The sequence below is a fragment of the Sebastes umbrosus genome, chromosome 23 (genome assembly GCF_015220745.1).
Source record: "Sebastes umbrosus isolate fSebUmb1 chromosome 23, fSebUmb1.pri, whole genome shotgun sequence".
Classification (NCBI taxonomy): domain Eukaryota; kingdom Metazoa; phylum Chordata; class Actinopteri; order Perciformes; family Sebastidae; genus Sebastes; species Sebastes umbrosus.
In genome coordinates, this window is record NC_051291.1 from 3,641,299 (window position 1) to 3,653,014 (window position 11,716).

At 42.1% G+C, this 11,716-nt stretch overlaps 1 protein-coding gene and 1 long non-coding RNA gene across 2 annotated transcripts in view; one reads left to right on the top strand and one right to left on the bottom strand.

Annotated features, from left to right (window-relative positions):
* Positions 1-11,716, bottom strand: part of lrig3 (leucine-rich repeats and immunoglobulin-like domains 3) — a 29,248-nt gene that overhangs the window by 4,041 nt on the left and 13,491 nt on the right. Inside the window, exons 4-12 of the mRNA XM_037761095.1 lie at positions 8,668-8,802; positions 8,394-8,537; positions 7,454-7,597; positions 7,219-7,362; positions 6,254-6,397; positions 2,069-2,149; positions 1,911-1,982; positions 1,371-1,442; positions 98-261 (exon numbers count right to left, since the gene is read on the bottom strand). Coding sequence (XP_037617023.1) covers positions 98-261; positions 1,371-1,442; positions 1,911-1,982; positions 2,069-2,149; positions 6,254-6,397; positions 7,219-7,362; positions 7,454-7,597; positions 8,394-8,537; positions 8,668-8,802 — 1,100 coding nt within the window. The remainder of the gene's footprint in view (positions 1-97; positions 262-1,370; positions 1,443-1,910; positions 1,983-2,068; positions 2,150-6,253; positions 6,398-7,218; positions 7,363-7,453; positions 7,598-8,393; positions 8,538-8,667; positions 8,803-11,716) is intronic.
* LOC119483068 lies at positions 6,332-10,119 on the top strand. Its single transcript, XR_005205606.1, has 4 exons — positions 6,332-6,447; positions 7,456-7,628; positions 8,396-8,485; positions 9,825-10,119. It is a non-coding gene; the product is annotated as an uncharacterized LOC119483068 (long non-coding RNA).

Below are 11,716 nucleotides of genomic sequence, written 5' to 3' on the forward strand. Positions count from 1 at the left end.
AATACTGAACAATCTGGGTCAGCTCGTAAATGGAAAACCTGTGTGTGTATGTGTGTGTGTGTATAAAGGTGTTACACCAAGTGAATGCATTGCTTACCACACACAAACTCCTCCTGGCTGACGGCGAACACGCTCCTGCCCTTCAGCATCTGCGGGTGGGCGCAGCTGGCGTTGACGCAGGGCAGGAAGGTTTGTTCTGCCACCCAGACGGGAAGCCACTTCAGCTGGCAGTCGCACAGCAGGCTGGAGGTGTTCAGGCGCCTGCCAGGAGGGGAAGACACCACAGAACACTTCATTCACAATACGATAATATCACTTTAAACCAGGGCTGTCAATCTATGAAAATATTTAATTAATCACAGTGTTTTATCTGTTCAAAATGTACCTTAAAGGGAGATTTATCAAGTATTTAATACTCTTATCAACATGGGAGTGGGTTAATATGCTGCTTTATGCAAATGTATGTATATATTTATTAATGGAAATCAATTAACAACACAAAACAATGACAGATATTGTCCAGAAACCCTCACAGGTACTGCATCTAGCATAAAACAATATGCTCAAATCATAACATGGCAAACTGCAGCCCAACAGGCAACAACAGCTGTCAGTGTGTCAGTGTGCTGACTTGACTATGACTTGCCCCAAACTGCATGTGATTATCATAAAGTGGGCATGTCTGTAAAGGGGAGACTCGTGGGTACCCATAGAACCCATTTACATTCACTGATCTGGAGGTCAGAGGTCAAGGGACCCCTTCGAAAATGGCCATGGCAGTTTTTCCTCGCCAAAATTTAGCGTGAGTTTGGAGCGTTATTTCACCTCCTTCAGGACAACCTAGTATAACATGGTTGGTACCGATGGATTCATTAGGTTTTCTAGTTTCATATGATACCAGTATCTTCACTCTTGCTTTAAAACTGAGCCCGCTACAACCTCCGGAAGACCGATTGCGTTAATGCGTTAAAGAAATTAGTGATGTTAAAACAAATTTTGAACTTTGACAGTCCTACTTTGGTTTTCTGTGATTTTGATCAGTGCACGATCATGTTTTTCTTTTCGGAAATACGGCCTTTTAATGTTGCTTTGCTTACTGATGGAATACTTAAAACTGCGGGAAACTGTGTCAAACATACGACTTATTAAGTCCGATCATTTGGGGAAAATTAAAAAATTCCAATGCAACGCTTTATACTAGAAACTATCCTTTAGTGGAAGAAGACCTGGAACCTGTGAACCCGTTATTATTAACAGCGAAGCAAGCACTGTTTTGTTCCCGACTTTCCCAGCAGACCATAATGAGTTTCACCTGGTTGCTCTGTCCCGCATCAATACCAAAAACACTAACTAAAGCTGGCCGTACTCACAGCTCCTGCAGGTTCTTCATCTGAGAGAAGGCGTTCGCTTGGACGGACATGATGGCGTTGTTGCTCAAATCTCTGCGGAGAGAAGAAAGAGAAATTAGGACTCCTCGCGGAAAGATGGCAGCTTTTTGTTTTCTGCCAACATCAGCCGTATAGAGTGAAGGCTACAAAAACTTCAATCGAGAAGAAGGGAAAAAAAAGGTCTGGGCTCCAGAACAATAAAACTCTGGGCAGCAGTTTGCTGTGTTAATCAAGAGAGGCCCAACTCTGGGCTGCTTTGAGCTCTGGCAACGGCTGGGAAAAAACTCTAATTAGAATCAAATGCAGCTGTTGTACACTCTCTCACACACACAGCTCCACTTTGGTGATCGATATAGTCTGGCACACACGTAAAGATACTAATGGCGGAGCTTTTTCTTGATTCCACATCAAAGCGGAGGAACGGGAGAAGACAGTTTGGGTGTACGGCTGTAACAAACAGCCTGTGTGTCTCAGCTCCGCTTGGTTTACAGCAACAATCAGTGAAACACGAGGCCGACTCACAGGTGCTGCAGCGCGTCCAGGCCGGAGAAAGACTTCTTGGTGACCGAGCGGATCTGGTTCCCCTGCAGAAATCTGGAGGAAGACGACAAAAAGAAAAGTCAAACCTTTGTTCATAAAGTCCATAAAGTCACCAACATCAACGTCGATCATGAACTCACAGTTTCTTCAGCTTGTCCAGCGCAGAGAAAGGCCCGTTCATGTCTTCAATGGTCCACGAGATTTCATTATTTTGTAGATCCCTTTTTTCCGAAGAGAAAAAACACAAAGACAGACCACCTTGTAAAAAGAAAAATCCACACCCAGAAAAACAACTGCACTTGCGATGTTAATAAAACTTTACGCGGCTTTACATTTCGTGTGAGGGGGGAAATGTTTTGAGACTTTAAAATTATATTCAAAGCGGCTCCGCGGTGCCTCACAGGAAGTTCCTTCCTGGCTTTTGCGGCAACTTTTAAAAGTCTGCGACGGCTTTTTTTCTGTGTTGTATAGAAAAAAAGTTTTTACAAGGAAATGCTTGCAATATAAACATGTGTGCCGCATTTTAAACTTCATTTAGGGGATAAATATACTCTGCATGCGATTCAAATATGTATGAGTTAACCTCAAAAGGAAGTGTCGCCACAGATCTTCCATTAAATGTATAATGAACTTGTGATATTTTACACATTCTATCGGTTCTTCTGTGAAAAAGGAGCTTAATTGTTGTTTGTAAACCCCTAAACTCTAAATTAAATGACCTCAACAGTGACAGCTATTTTCCTATTTACTAAACTTGCAGAGCTTTGCATGCCTGTTCAAACTCAACCTAGTTATAACGTCAGTGTTTACTTAAGTGGAGATTTACAGGTCACTAAAATAAAACTGCTTGCACCAAACACACAATAGTTTTTAGCTTCTACTAAATATTTATCCCCAGTAACTTCCCCCGTCTAGTAGCTATGCAACTGCTATTTAACTAACTGAACCAACCAACAAAGCTAACATTAGCTTCCTAGTGTTAGAGTAGATGGGCACGTTTTTAAATTTCATTTAAAAAAAACAAAAAAAAACATAATAAACCTAGTTATAAAATGTTATATCAATAATCTGTCAATATGATAAAAAGCTCATCTCTCGATGCTTTTCCTAAACGGTCTTGCTGAAGCGTAACATCCGCGGTGTTCCCCTATTTGCTTGTGCAGAAAACAAAAGAACAACATTTTCCTCTAACATTTGTAAGGATATATTATGTTTGTATTGTGTGAATATCAACTGTTACCATCAAATCAGAGATACAGGGTTCCACGATTTAATAAGTTTAGACTGAAGCACTCTTTTGTACACCAGTCAATCCTAAAACTAAATATGGAGCCTAATCCCAGATCAAATGTACGTTGAAGGGCCCTGAATATCATCTTCTGTGATTGTTATGTTTAAATGTTTGTATCCTTGTTTCTTGTCTTTGTCCTTTCTGTGATGTTGCAAACGGAGCTGCTGTTATGCAAAACAAATTTCAGACCTGTCTGACAATAAAGTATTATCGAATTAATAATGTTATGGCTTAATGAACAACTAATGCTGTAGCCTACGACTAACTCTGAAACACAATATTTCTCCATATATGCATACTAGCGTAGTATTTGATTTCACTAACTTAACCAGCATTAATCGGTCATTTAGTCTAACATAATTTTTTGGGGAATTGGAAATTTAAAATCCCAGTTTCCATCGTTGTTAAACAGCATTTTGAAGTGTCCATATACAGTATGTCAACCATATTCCATCACTTCTTATACTCTTAAATCTAAATGTCACGAGAGAAAACCCGTTAAATAGGAGATAGACTCATTTTCCATCGGCAGTAGACGAGTATTGTTTTTGTTTTTGTGTTTTTGATGTGTCATGTTCGACGTCACGAACACGCCGGAAAACAGAGTAAACGGTAGAAAGGCCAGTGAAAATGTTAAGGTGGTTACCTCATCTTTGTATCTGTTACTTATTCAGTCTCTCTTCAAACTCAGTGCCGACTAATTTGGAGCGATATTGGAGCGCTGCTTGGACGGAGACGGACGGAATTTATGGCTGAGATAAAGACAAAGAACGCGCCGGAAAAGGGACGTCAAATGTTTTAGCTATGAGTCACATCGGGCAGATAGTATACGTAAATAATTAGTAAGAACTAATCTCTATGTAAGAACCAGTTTGTGTGGTGCAAAATGTTTTGATCTAGTGTTGATCTCTTAGCCTATTTACAAAGTTTTTACAAAGTTTGGCCTTTACTTGAATGGATTTCTCTGTGTATGATCTCCGAACGTCGGAGGCAAAGTAGCGGCTCTACAAAGAAAGCTCTCGCTCTTTGATTTTTGGGGGAATAAACGATTAATGTTGACGTTCCCTGAAAAGCTTTTTTTCTGCTATCAAACTCCAACTGTGACAGCAGGTATAATGTGTCCACAGAAAGACATAAATAAAATACACCAAACAAGTAAATACGCAGCATATATGAGAACTAAATCACTAAAAGCCACGAGAGAAAATTGCTTCCTTTGATCCCTCAGCTGCTCTAATGCTTTCAAACTGTTATTTTCCTCCTCGACATGCCTGGTTATGGCTGATTAAGATTGAGGAAGGGTGTGTGTGTGTGTGTGTGTGTGTGTGTGTGTGTGTGTGTGTGGGAGGGAGTGGCGGACTCGAAGCCCTGAAGCTATCCATGTCCACCTAGCTGCACACCTGCCCTACGGTGACCTCAGCAGCACAGCTCACATTTGGTTCCAGTTAAAACGAATCCCAAACAGGGGAAATGTTACGGAGCCTCTCTGTGGGAAAGGAAGGGGGATGGGTGGAGGAAGGGGAGATGTGGGGGGGGTTGTTGAGGTCGGGGGTTGTGCCTCTCTCGGAGGTTTTTTTATGTGTGCGGAGAGACCTCAACACAGTAATCTATTTCACATCCCCAAAACAAATCAGGCAGGATATTTCCACTCAGGCGGAGGATTGATGGTGGAGGTGGGTTTAAAAGAGGGTGGGAGGAGCAACGGGGCAGCATAGGAACTACTTTTAGGGACTGAAACACTGAATCTTAAACTTAAACTTAAACCTAAGGAAACAATTTGACATTTTAGGAATAGTGTTTATTCCCTGTTTTGGAGCTAGACTTGAGACGGGATTAGCTTAGTTTAGAACAAAACCTGGCAAATTAAAGTCCGTATTTTTGAATACGACCTCGCGTTGTGTGAATCGCGATAACACACCGACTCCGAAACTTTCGTGCATCATTAGATTTTTTTGGAACAGGTTTGATTTTCTGACTTTTCTGCATCCGTCAAAAGGCAAAAGAGGGTTGTTTGACCACTCAGAGCCACCGTTCGTGCAAACGTCATCATCCAAAATGGCATCTGATAAACATTCATTTCATCTCCTAACCAAGCCCTCAGGAAGTCGATCCGGACTTTCGTAGTGGTCAAACGGCGGTACTGCAACTTCCGTGTCCGTCACATGATGCCATTGGGCCCAAAAATACTTTTTCCCATAGACTTACATTGGGAAAGAGACGTCTGTAACTCAGCGGATCATTTTTTTTTTGAGGTGAATCAACTTCCCAGTACGAACACTCAATAGTCCTTATTTAAGAAATTAAGTTTTTAAGTTGTAAAACGCACTAATAGCTGAATCCAGAGTTATTTCCCTTCCTCCGTTCATGTGAGTGAGACCCAGACCGAGGCTGGAGCACCAAGCCGTGACGACGGCGTGACGTTGGGACCCCGTGACCGAGTCATGTGACCGAGCGGACGTATCAGTATATTTGATTAAAAGTCCGATTTACACACGAAGAGGACAAAAACATTAGGAAATCTTTTGCTCTTTTGTTTTGAATAAATTCATTCATAAAATCAATATTGAATTCAACTGAATTATTATATAAATATTAATATTTTTTTTAACGTAAAACTAAAAACCCATCTATTTAGTCTGCCTTTTACGTATTTTATTTATCATCATCATTACAGTGTTTATTTTACTCTATTTTATTTAATCAACATTTTATTTGCTGTTCCTTATTATCTCTTTTATTCTATTTTATTTAATTAAAATGTTATTATTTTAATACAATCTCCTTATTTTTTGTAGTTTTATTTATTTCTTTTTATTATTATTTTTATTTCCTTGTATTTTATTTATCTTTTATTATCCTAAGTACCCATCTCTTATTGCTTTCTTATTCAAATGAACTTTTATATTGGTTGTTTTTGTGTGCATTAGATAAATCTAAATCCATTTTAACACTCTATTTTTGTCAACCGTCTGTCCAGCACTTTGGACTTGTTTTAAAGATGCTATATAAATAAAGTTTGATTGATTGAACTCACAGCATCTGCAGGTTGGAGAGTCCACGAAAAGCTCCGTCTGCGATGAAGCTCACGCGGTTGTTTCCGATGTGGAGCTCGTCCAGCACGCTGAGGCCTACGAAGCTGGACTCCTCCAGTCTGGACAGGTGGTTGGAGGAGAGGTTGCTGCAGGACAGAAGACAACAACAAAAACATGAGAACAGTAAAGAATTGAGGTAACTATAATCAGTGTTTTTCATTTTATAACTTTTTATTTTGTACGAGTTTGAGGAGATAAAAGTGTTGCAATAAAAACAGAATTCGAATAATTCCGAGAAGCCGGTTCTTTTTAAGTAAACTCAGATGAGAACAAATCAGATAGCCGGGCACGCTCCCAGCCGACGGGCGGCTTGTTTACTCTCAGCTCCGTGTGATAAGAGCTGTAGAGAGAGAGAGAGAGAGGAACCGGCGGGGGAAAAAGAACAACAACCTATCTGTGAAAAACACCCCAGAACTCTGCAAACACTGAACTGACCGCTGCTGTAAACAACAGCCACAACAAAGGAAATTCAATCTGCTTGCAGGAATGTGTGTTGATGTGAAGGGCAGGGGGGAATCACTGAAGTTTGTGGGTAACGGAGTGTTTGACAAAGACTAATAATGGAGTTTCCAATAGGAAAAAATAAGTGGGGACTTCCGGAGGTGTTGTTTTGGCTCAAGTGACGGCAGAAAAGAGAAGAGGCAAAGGGGTGTGTAATATGTTGGCACTCGCTGGCAGAGCATAAGAGACGCTGCTTTGTCTGTGTGTGTGTGTGTGTGTGTGTGTGTGTGTGTGTGTGGATTGGCGACGAGAGGAACTGGAGTGTGAGGAAGGGCAGGCGGGAGTGCCAGAGGGGAGGAGAGGGCGACACAGAGAAGTGTTGGGAGTTCAGAGTGTGAATGGAAAGTGAGGAGGGAATAACGAGAGGGAGGGAGGGAGGGAGGGAAAGAAAAAAAGGTGGACTCACAGCTCGCTGAGTTTCTGGCAGAACTCCCAGGCGTCAGGTCGGATCCTGCTGATGGCGTTGTGGCCGAGGTGGAGCTGCTGCAGAGTCAGCAGGCCGTACAGCCAGCCCTTACTCACCTCCGTCAGGTTGTTGTAGTCCAGCTGCCTGCAGGCCCACACACACACATAATGAGACTTTATACTACATTTGGAACGAACAGAACTTGATGCACATCTTAATTGTAGATTTTGCTTACAGGACTTCCATGTTGCTGAGGCCCCAGAAGGCTCCGTCCATCAGGCGGCTCAGGCCGTTTCTCTGCATCTTCAGGGAGCGGAGGGCGTGCAGGCCGTGGAAGGTCAGACCCTCCACCCGGCGGACCCGGTTCCTACTCAGCTCCCTGAAACACAAACACACACAGATCAGTTATCGTAAGAGCACAAGCAACAAGGAAAACCTGCAGATATTTTACAATGTATTGTAAAATGTAATGTTCCCTAAAAATATATTTTTTTATTATTATTTAATGTTTCCACAGAACTGTACTGATTTCAGGGTGGAAAGACCTCAGAAACAGCATCTGGACTGTAGGGGTGGGGGATCGATACACGGACGTCAAGTATCAATCTTTTATTATATAAACTACTAACCTCTTAACAATCCGCCGCTATATATGTCTTTCAGAGGTTGTAGCGGCCTCAGTCTTAAAGCTAGAGTGAAGATACTGGTATCATATGAAACTAGAAAACCTAAGGAATCCATTGGAACCATGTCACGTTAGCTTGTCGGGAAGAACGCAAAATCTCACTCCAAAGTAACAAGGCAAAGAAAAAACTGGCATGGTCATTTTCAAAGGGGTCCCCTTGACCTCTGATCTCAAGATATGTGACTGAAAACTCTGAGATGAACAGAGTGATAACTGTATCTTTTTATGTAAAACAGAAGTTGACAAAGTGCATAATGTGCGATGTAAAGTTTGTAAATTGTTCAGTACAAACGACTTTATGGACCTTCATTTCTTTGTTTACTCTGCAAAAATAATTGTATGTCCTCAACTTGGCAAGCCTCAAAAACTAGTGTGTAGTCGGGGCTTAAGTCAGAAAAGAGAGTTGTTTTATTTAGACTGTCTGGGAAAGATGTCGATATGAGACACATCATGATTCTGTCTCTAGGAGAGCAAAAAGAAAACAGCTTACAGGTGCTGGAGGTTGGGCAGCTGGAAGATCTTAGCCGGGATGGTGGAGAGACGGTTGCGGTTGAGCCGAAGAACCTGCAGACTGCTGGACAGGTTGGTGAAGCAGCCCGTCTCCAGCGATGAGATCCGATTGTTGTTGAGGAACCTGAGAAAAGAAAGATTTAATGAATAAGACACATCAAACACTGTATTTCAACAACAGATCTTGGAGGTCAGACCTAGTAATGTATTCTAATTTAGATTAAACGTTCACTAACAGAAGTGGAAACACTCACAGGTTCTTGAGAGGCAAAGCGGGGAAGGAGCCGGCCTTCACTTCCACGATGTTGTTGTTGCCGAGGTCGAGCGTCTCCAGAGCGAGGAAGGGCCCGAGCTGCTCCACAGAGATCCTGGTGATCCTGTTGTTTGCTCTGAAAACACAGACACCGTCGCTCCAATAAATGACAAAAATACTGTGTATTTGAGTAGCGCCGCAGCATCGGGTTCATGTTTCCAGATATGCAAACAGTCAAGTCCCTCAATTAGCCCTGTGGTATGAAAAAAAAAAATGACAAACTCTCACACGCGCTTGCGAAGCTATAACTTACCACCCAACGTGAGACACTGTTTTTTTTTTTTTTCGCTGATGCTGCATTTGAAGGATGCCGACAAATTGCTCCGAATGATCAATGTCGCTGCTCTTCAAAAACCGAGTCCAAACAACCTTTTCGGTTTAGCGATGTGTGATTTTTGTTTATAAGGTAATTACCAACAAGGTATTTAAAAACGTAACCTGCCAATTACTTGGCTGATGAATACCATTCCCTCAGTGAAAGCATGCCCCGGCAGAGGCCAGCAATTTCCTGAGCTGCACGCCTCCTAAATTGCAGTGCAGGGACTGCTTAGTTATAAACAGAGCATGTACAGTGCCCTCTTTGTGTGTATGAGACTCGGCACTAGAGAGAGAGTGAAGGGGGGGAGGCAGGAATTCCCTCCGATGCACCAGACTACAGGCCTCGTTTTCAGTATTCATTGCGATGGTTACAGTCCCCCCCACCCCTACACCTCCAGCTACACCTTACTGACCAGAAGGCTGTTAGTTTTTCTGATTCGTTTTTCCAGCAGCCCTCAAAAAAAACACGGAGGGCAGTTTACTAATGCAGGTTTAATTTGGGATGTGGCGTCGTTAATGTTTAATTGTTGGAAGCTGTCAATCAAGCTGACCCACAGTACTAATAATTGTTTAATTAATTCACATTTAGTTCAGGTATGCATAAGCAAATCACCTGTCTATTCTATTCACACCCAGACTGCTGATTTTACACTCGTCCACCTCAGGCAGAGAGAGAGAGACAGCACGGCACCAACGCCGCTGTGAAACCGATTCCTATTCATAACACCGGGAGAACTCTGACCCATTTTCCACATGTGTGTGTTTGCTGGCTACTTTCAGAGCACATATTTCCATAGAAACGAGGGGGTTCTCCCGTCTGGAAAGAAGTGCAACACCTTTTGGAAATCTTCTCTATTCAAACATACAGAAGGGGAAGATTCACAAGTCAACACAGAGATCCGAGATAGATGGCAGCCCGGAGAGTTTTGGAGAGAGACTGCGCTGGAATAAACCCTGCCAGCATGTGTTTCTGAGATTTAAAAGGTGTTATTGAGAACATTTAATGTAGAGAACCTTTATAAAAAGGTGCTGAATAAAGTATGGCTTTTCCAGAAAAAAATATTATGACTGTGAATTCATCATTTAAAAAAATTTGGCGGGTCCAAAATGAATGTTTTGTTTACATATCTGATGTTTGGTTCCCACTTCTAACAAGGCTTGTGAGCCAACAGTAAAACAACGTTGGTATCACGTGGTATCTCTGGGTCATCAGTTAGTGTGGAAATTGACGGTAAGTGTCCGGCAACGACTTGTTGTGAAGTGAATGCAATGGAACGGGGGGGAGAATGCAACATCTAGTGGCTCAATGTTATCAAAAGCACCTTTATGCTTGAGTCAACCTCGGTGCTGTGGCAGGGAAAGACGGTAAACTAGGGGACCCGAATTACACAAATAAGACTTTTTCTGATGCACTGAAACTGCTGCAAGAACTTAAAATCAAATCATTGCTGGATTAAATTGTTAGATTGTTACATGAAGTTTGGTGTATAAACACAGACCAGCTAGCATGCTTCTGCAAAGCCAGACTCGAATAGCTTGATCAGGTATCGGTGACAATCAAGACGATCTATTCATTTCAATTCCATGTTTGTATACAATATACATTATATACTGTTTGTACTGTCTGTACTGTGCAGTTTTGACCAATTCGTTAAAAAGGTTGCAGGTGTACGATTTGATTATTTTAATACATTTCAGTAAACATTTATCTATGTATTTATTTGTTACATTTTGTTTTACAAAGTTAGAAAAGAAATGTTTAAGTCAAGCCTGATCCACTCACTTCCAAACAATGCAGTTTATTAATTACACACTGGTATTGGATCGGTACTCGGACACCCAAAGTTAAGGTATTGCTATCGGTATCAGATCAGTGCATCCCTAATTCTGAAAATACACCACGGCCTCAGTTTTGCACATGAACCTTCTCACTGCAGCGGCTCCAGTCTGTCCCCACATTTCTCTAACCATCTGAACTCAAAACTAAATACTCAAACATCTAAAAAGAAGTTTTTGTTGTGCAGTAACTACACGGCTACGGTAAACTACAGATCATGATGGTCCACAATAAAAGAAACCGGCACAGGCAGCTCTTTTGTTCTGAGATTTGCAGAGGGCTTTCCACGCACCACGGCTCTCAGGTCCCAAACAAAAGCTCCGCACACCACCTGTATCTCAGTTTTCATGTTCCCCTGACTGGTCGCTGAGAGAGGGAAGGCCGCCCGGTGAGAAAGAACCAGTCTTTCCAGTTTCTCTCAGGGGGGGAAAGTGGAGAGGGGCTGGTGCACACTTCCTGTCTGAGGACGAGGCTGGGGGGGGGCTGTACAGGATTCAATAATCCTGTATCAGTCCTCTCAGATTCATTTCTGTAGTATTGTTCTGTAGTGCACCTTTAAAAGTCAACCATAAACTCTGTGTGACTGCATGACCAGACGGTAAACCCTACTGTTTCCCTTTCTCCCCTCTCATCTCAACAACAACAACAACTCCTCAACGAGTACGCCTCCGTCTTCTCCGCTCACACAAACAAGCCCCTCATTGTACACTTCAATTGCACACACTTCAAAATTTGTTCACCCACTTTGCCATCAGATAACGTGATTATAGAGCCATTACAACTGTGGTCTGCAGGGCTTTGCCCGCTGTTAGTGGAAGTCAATAGAATAGAAGGC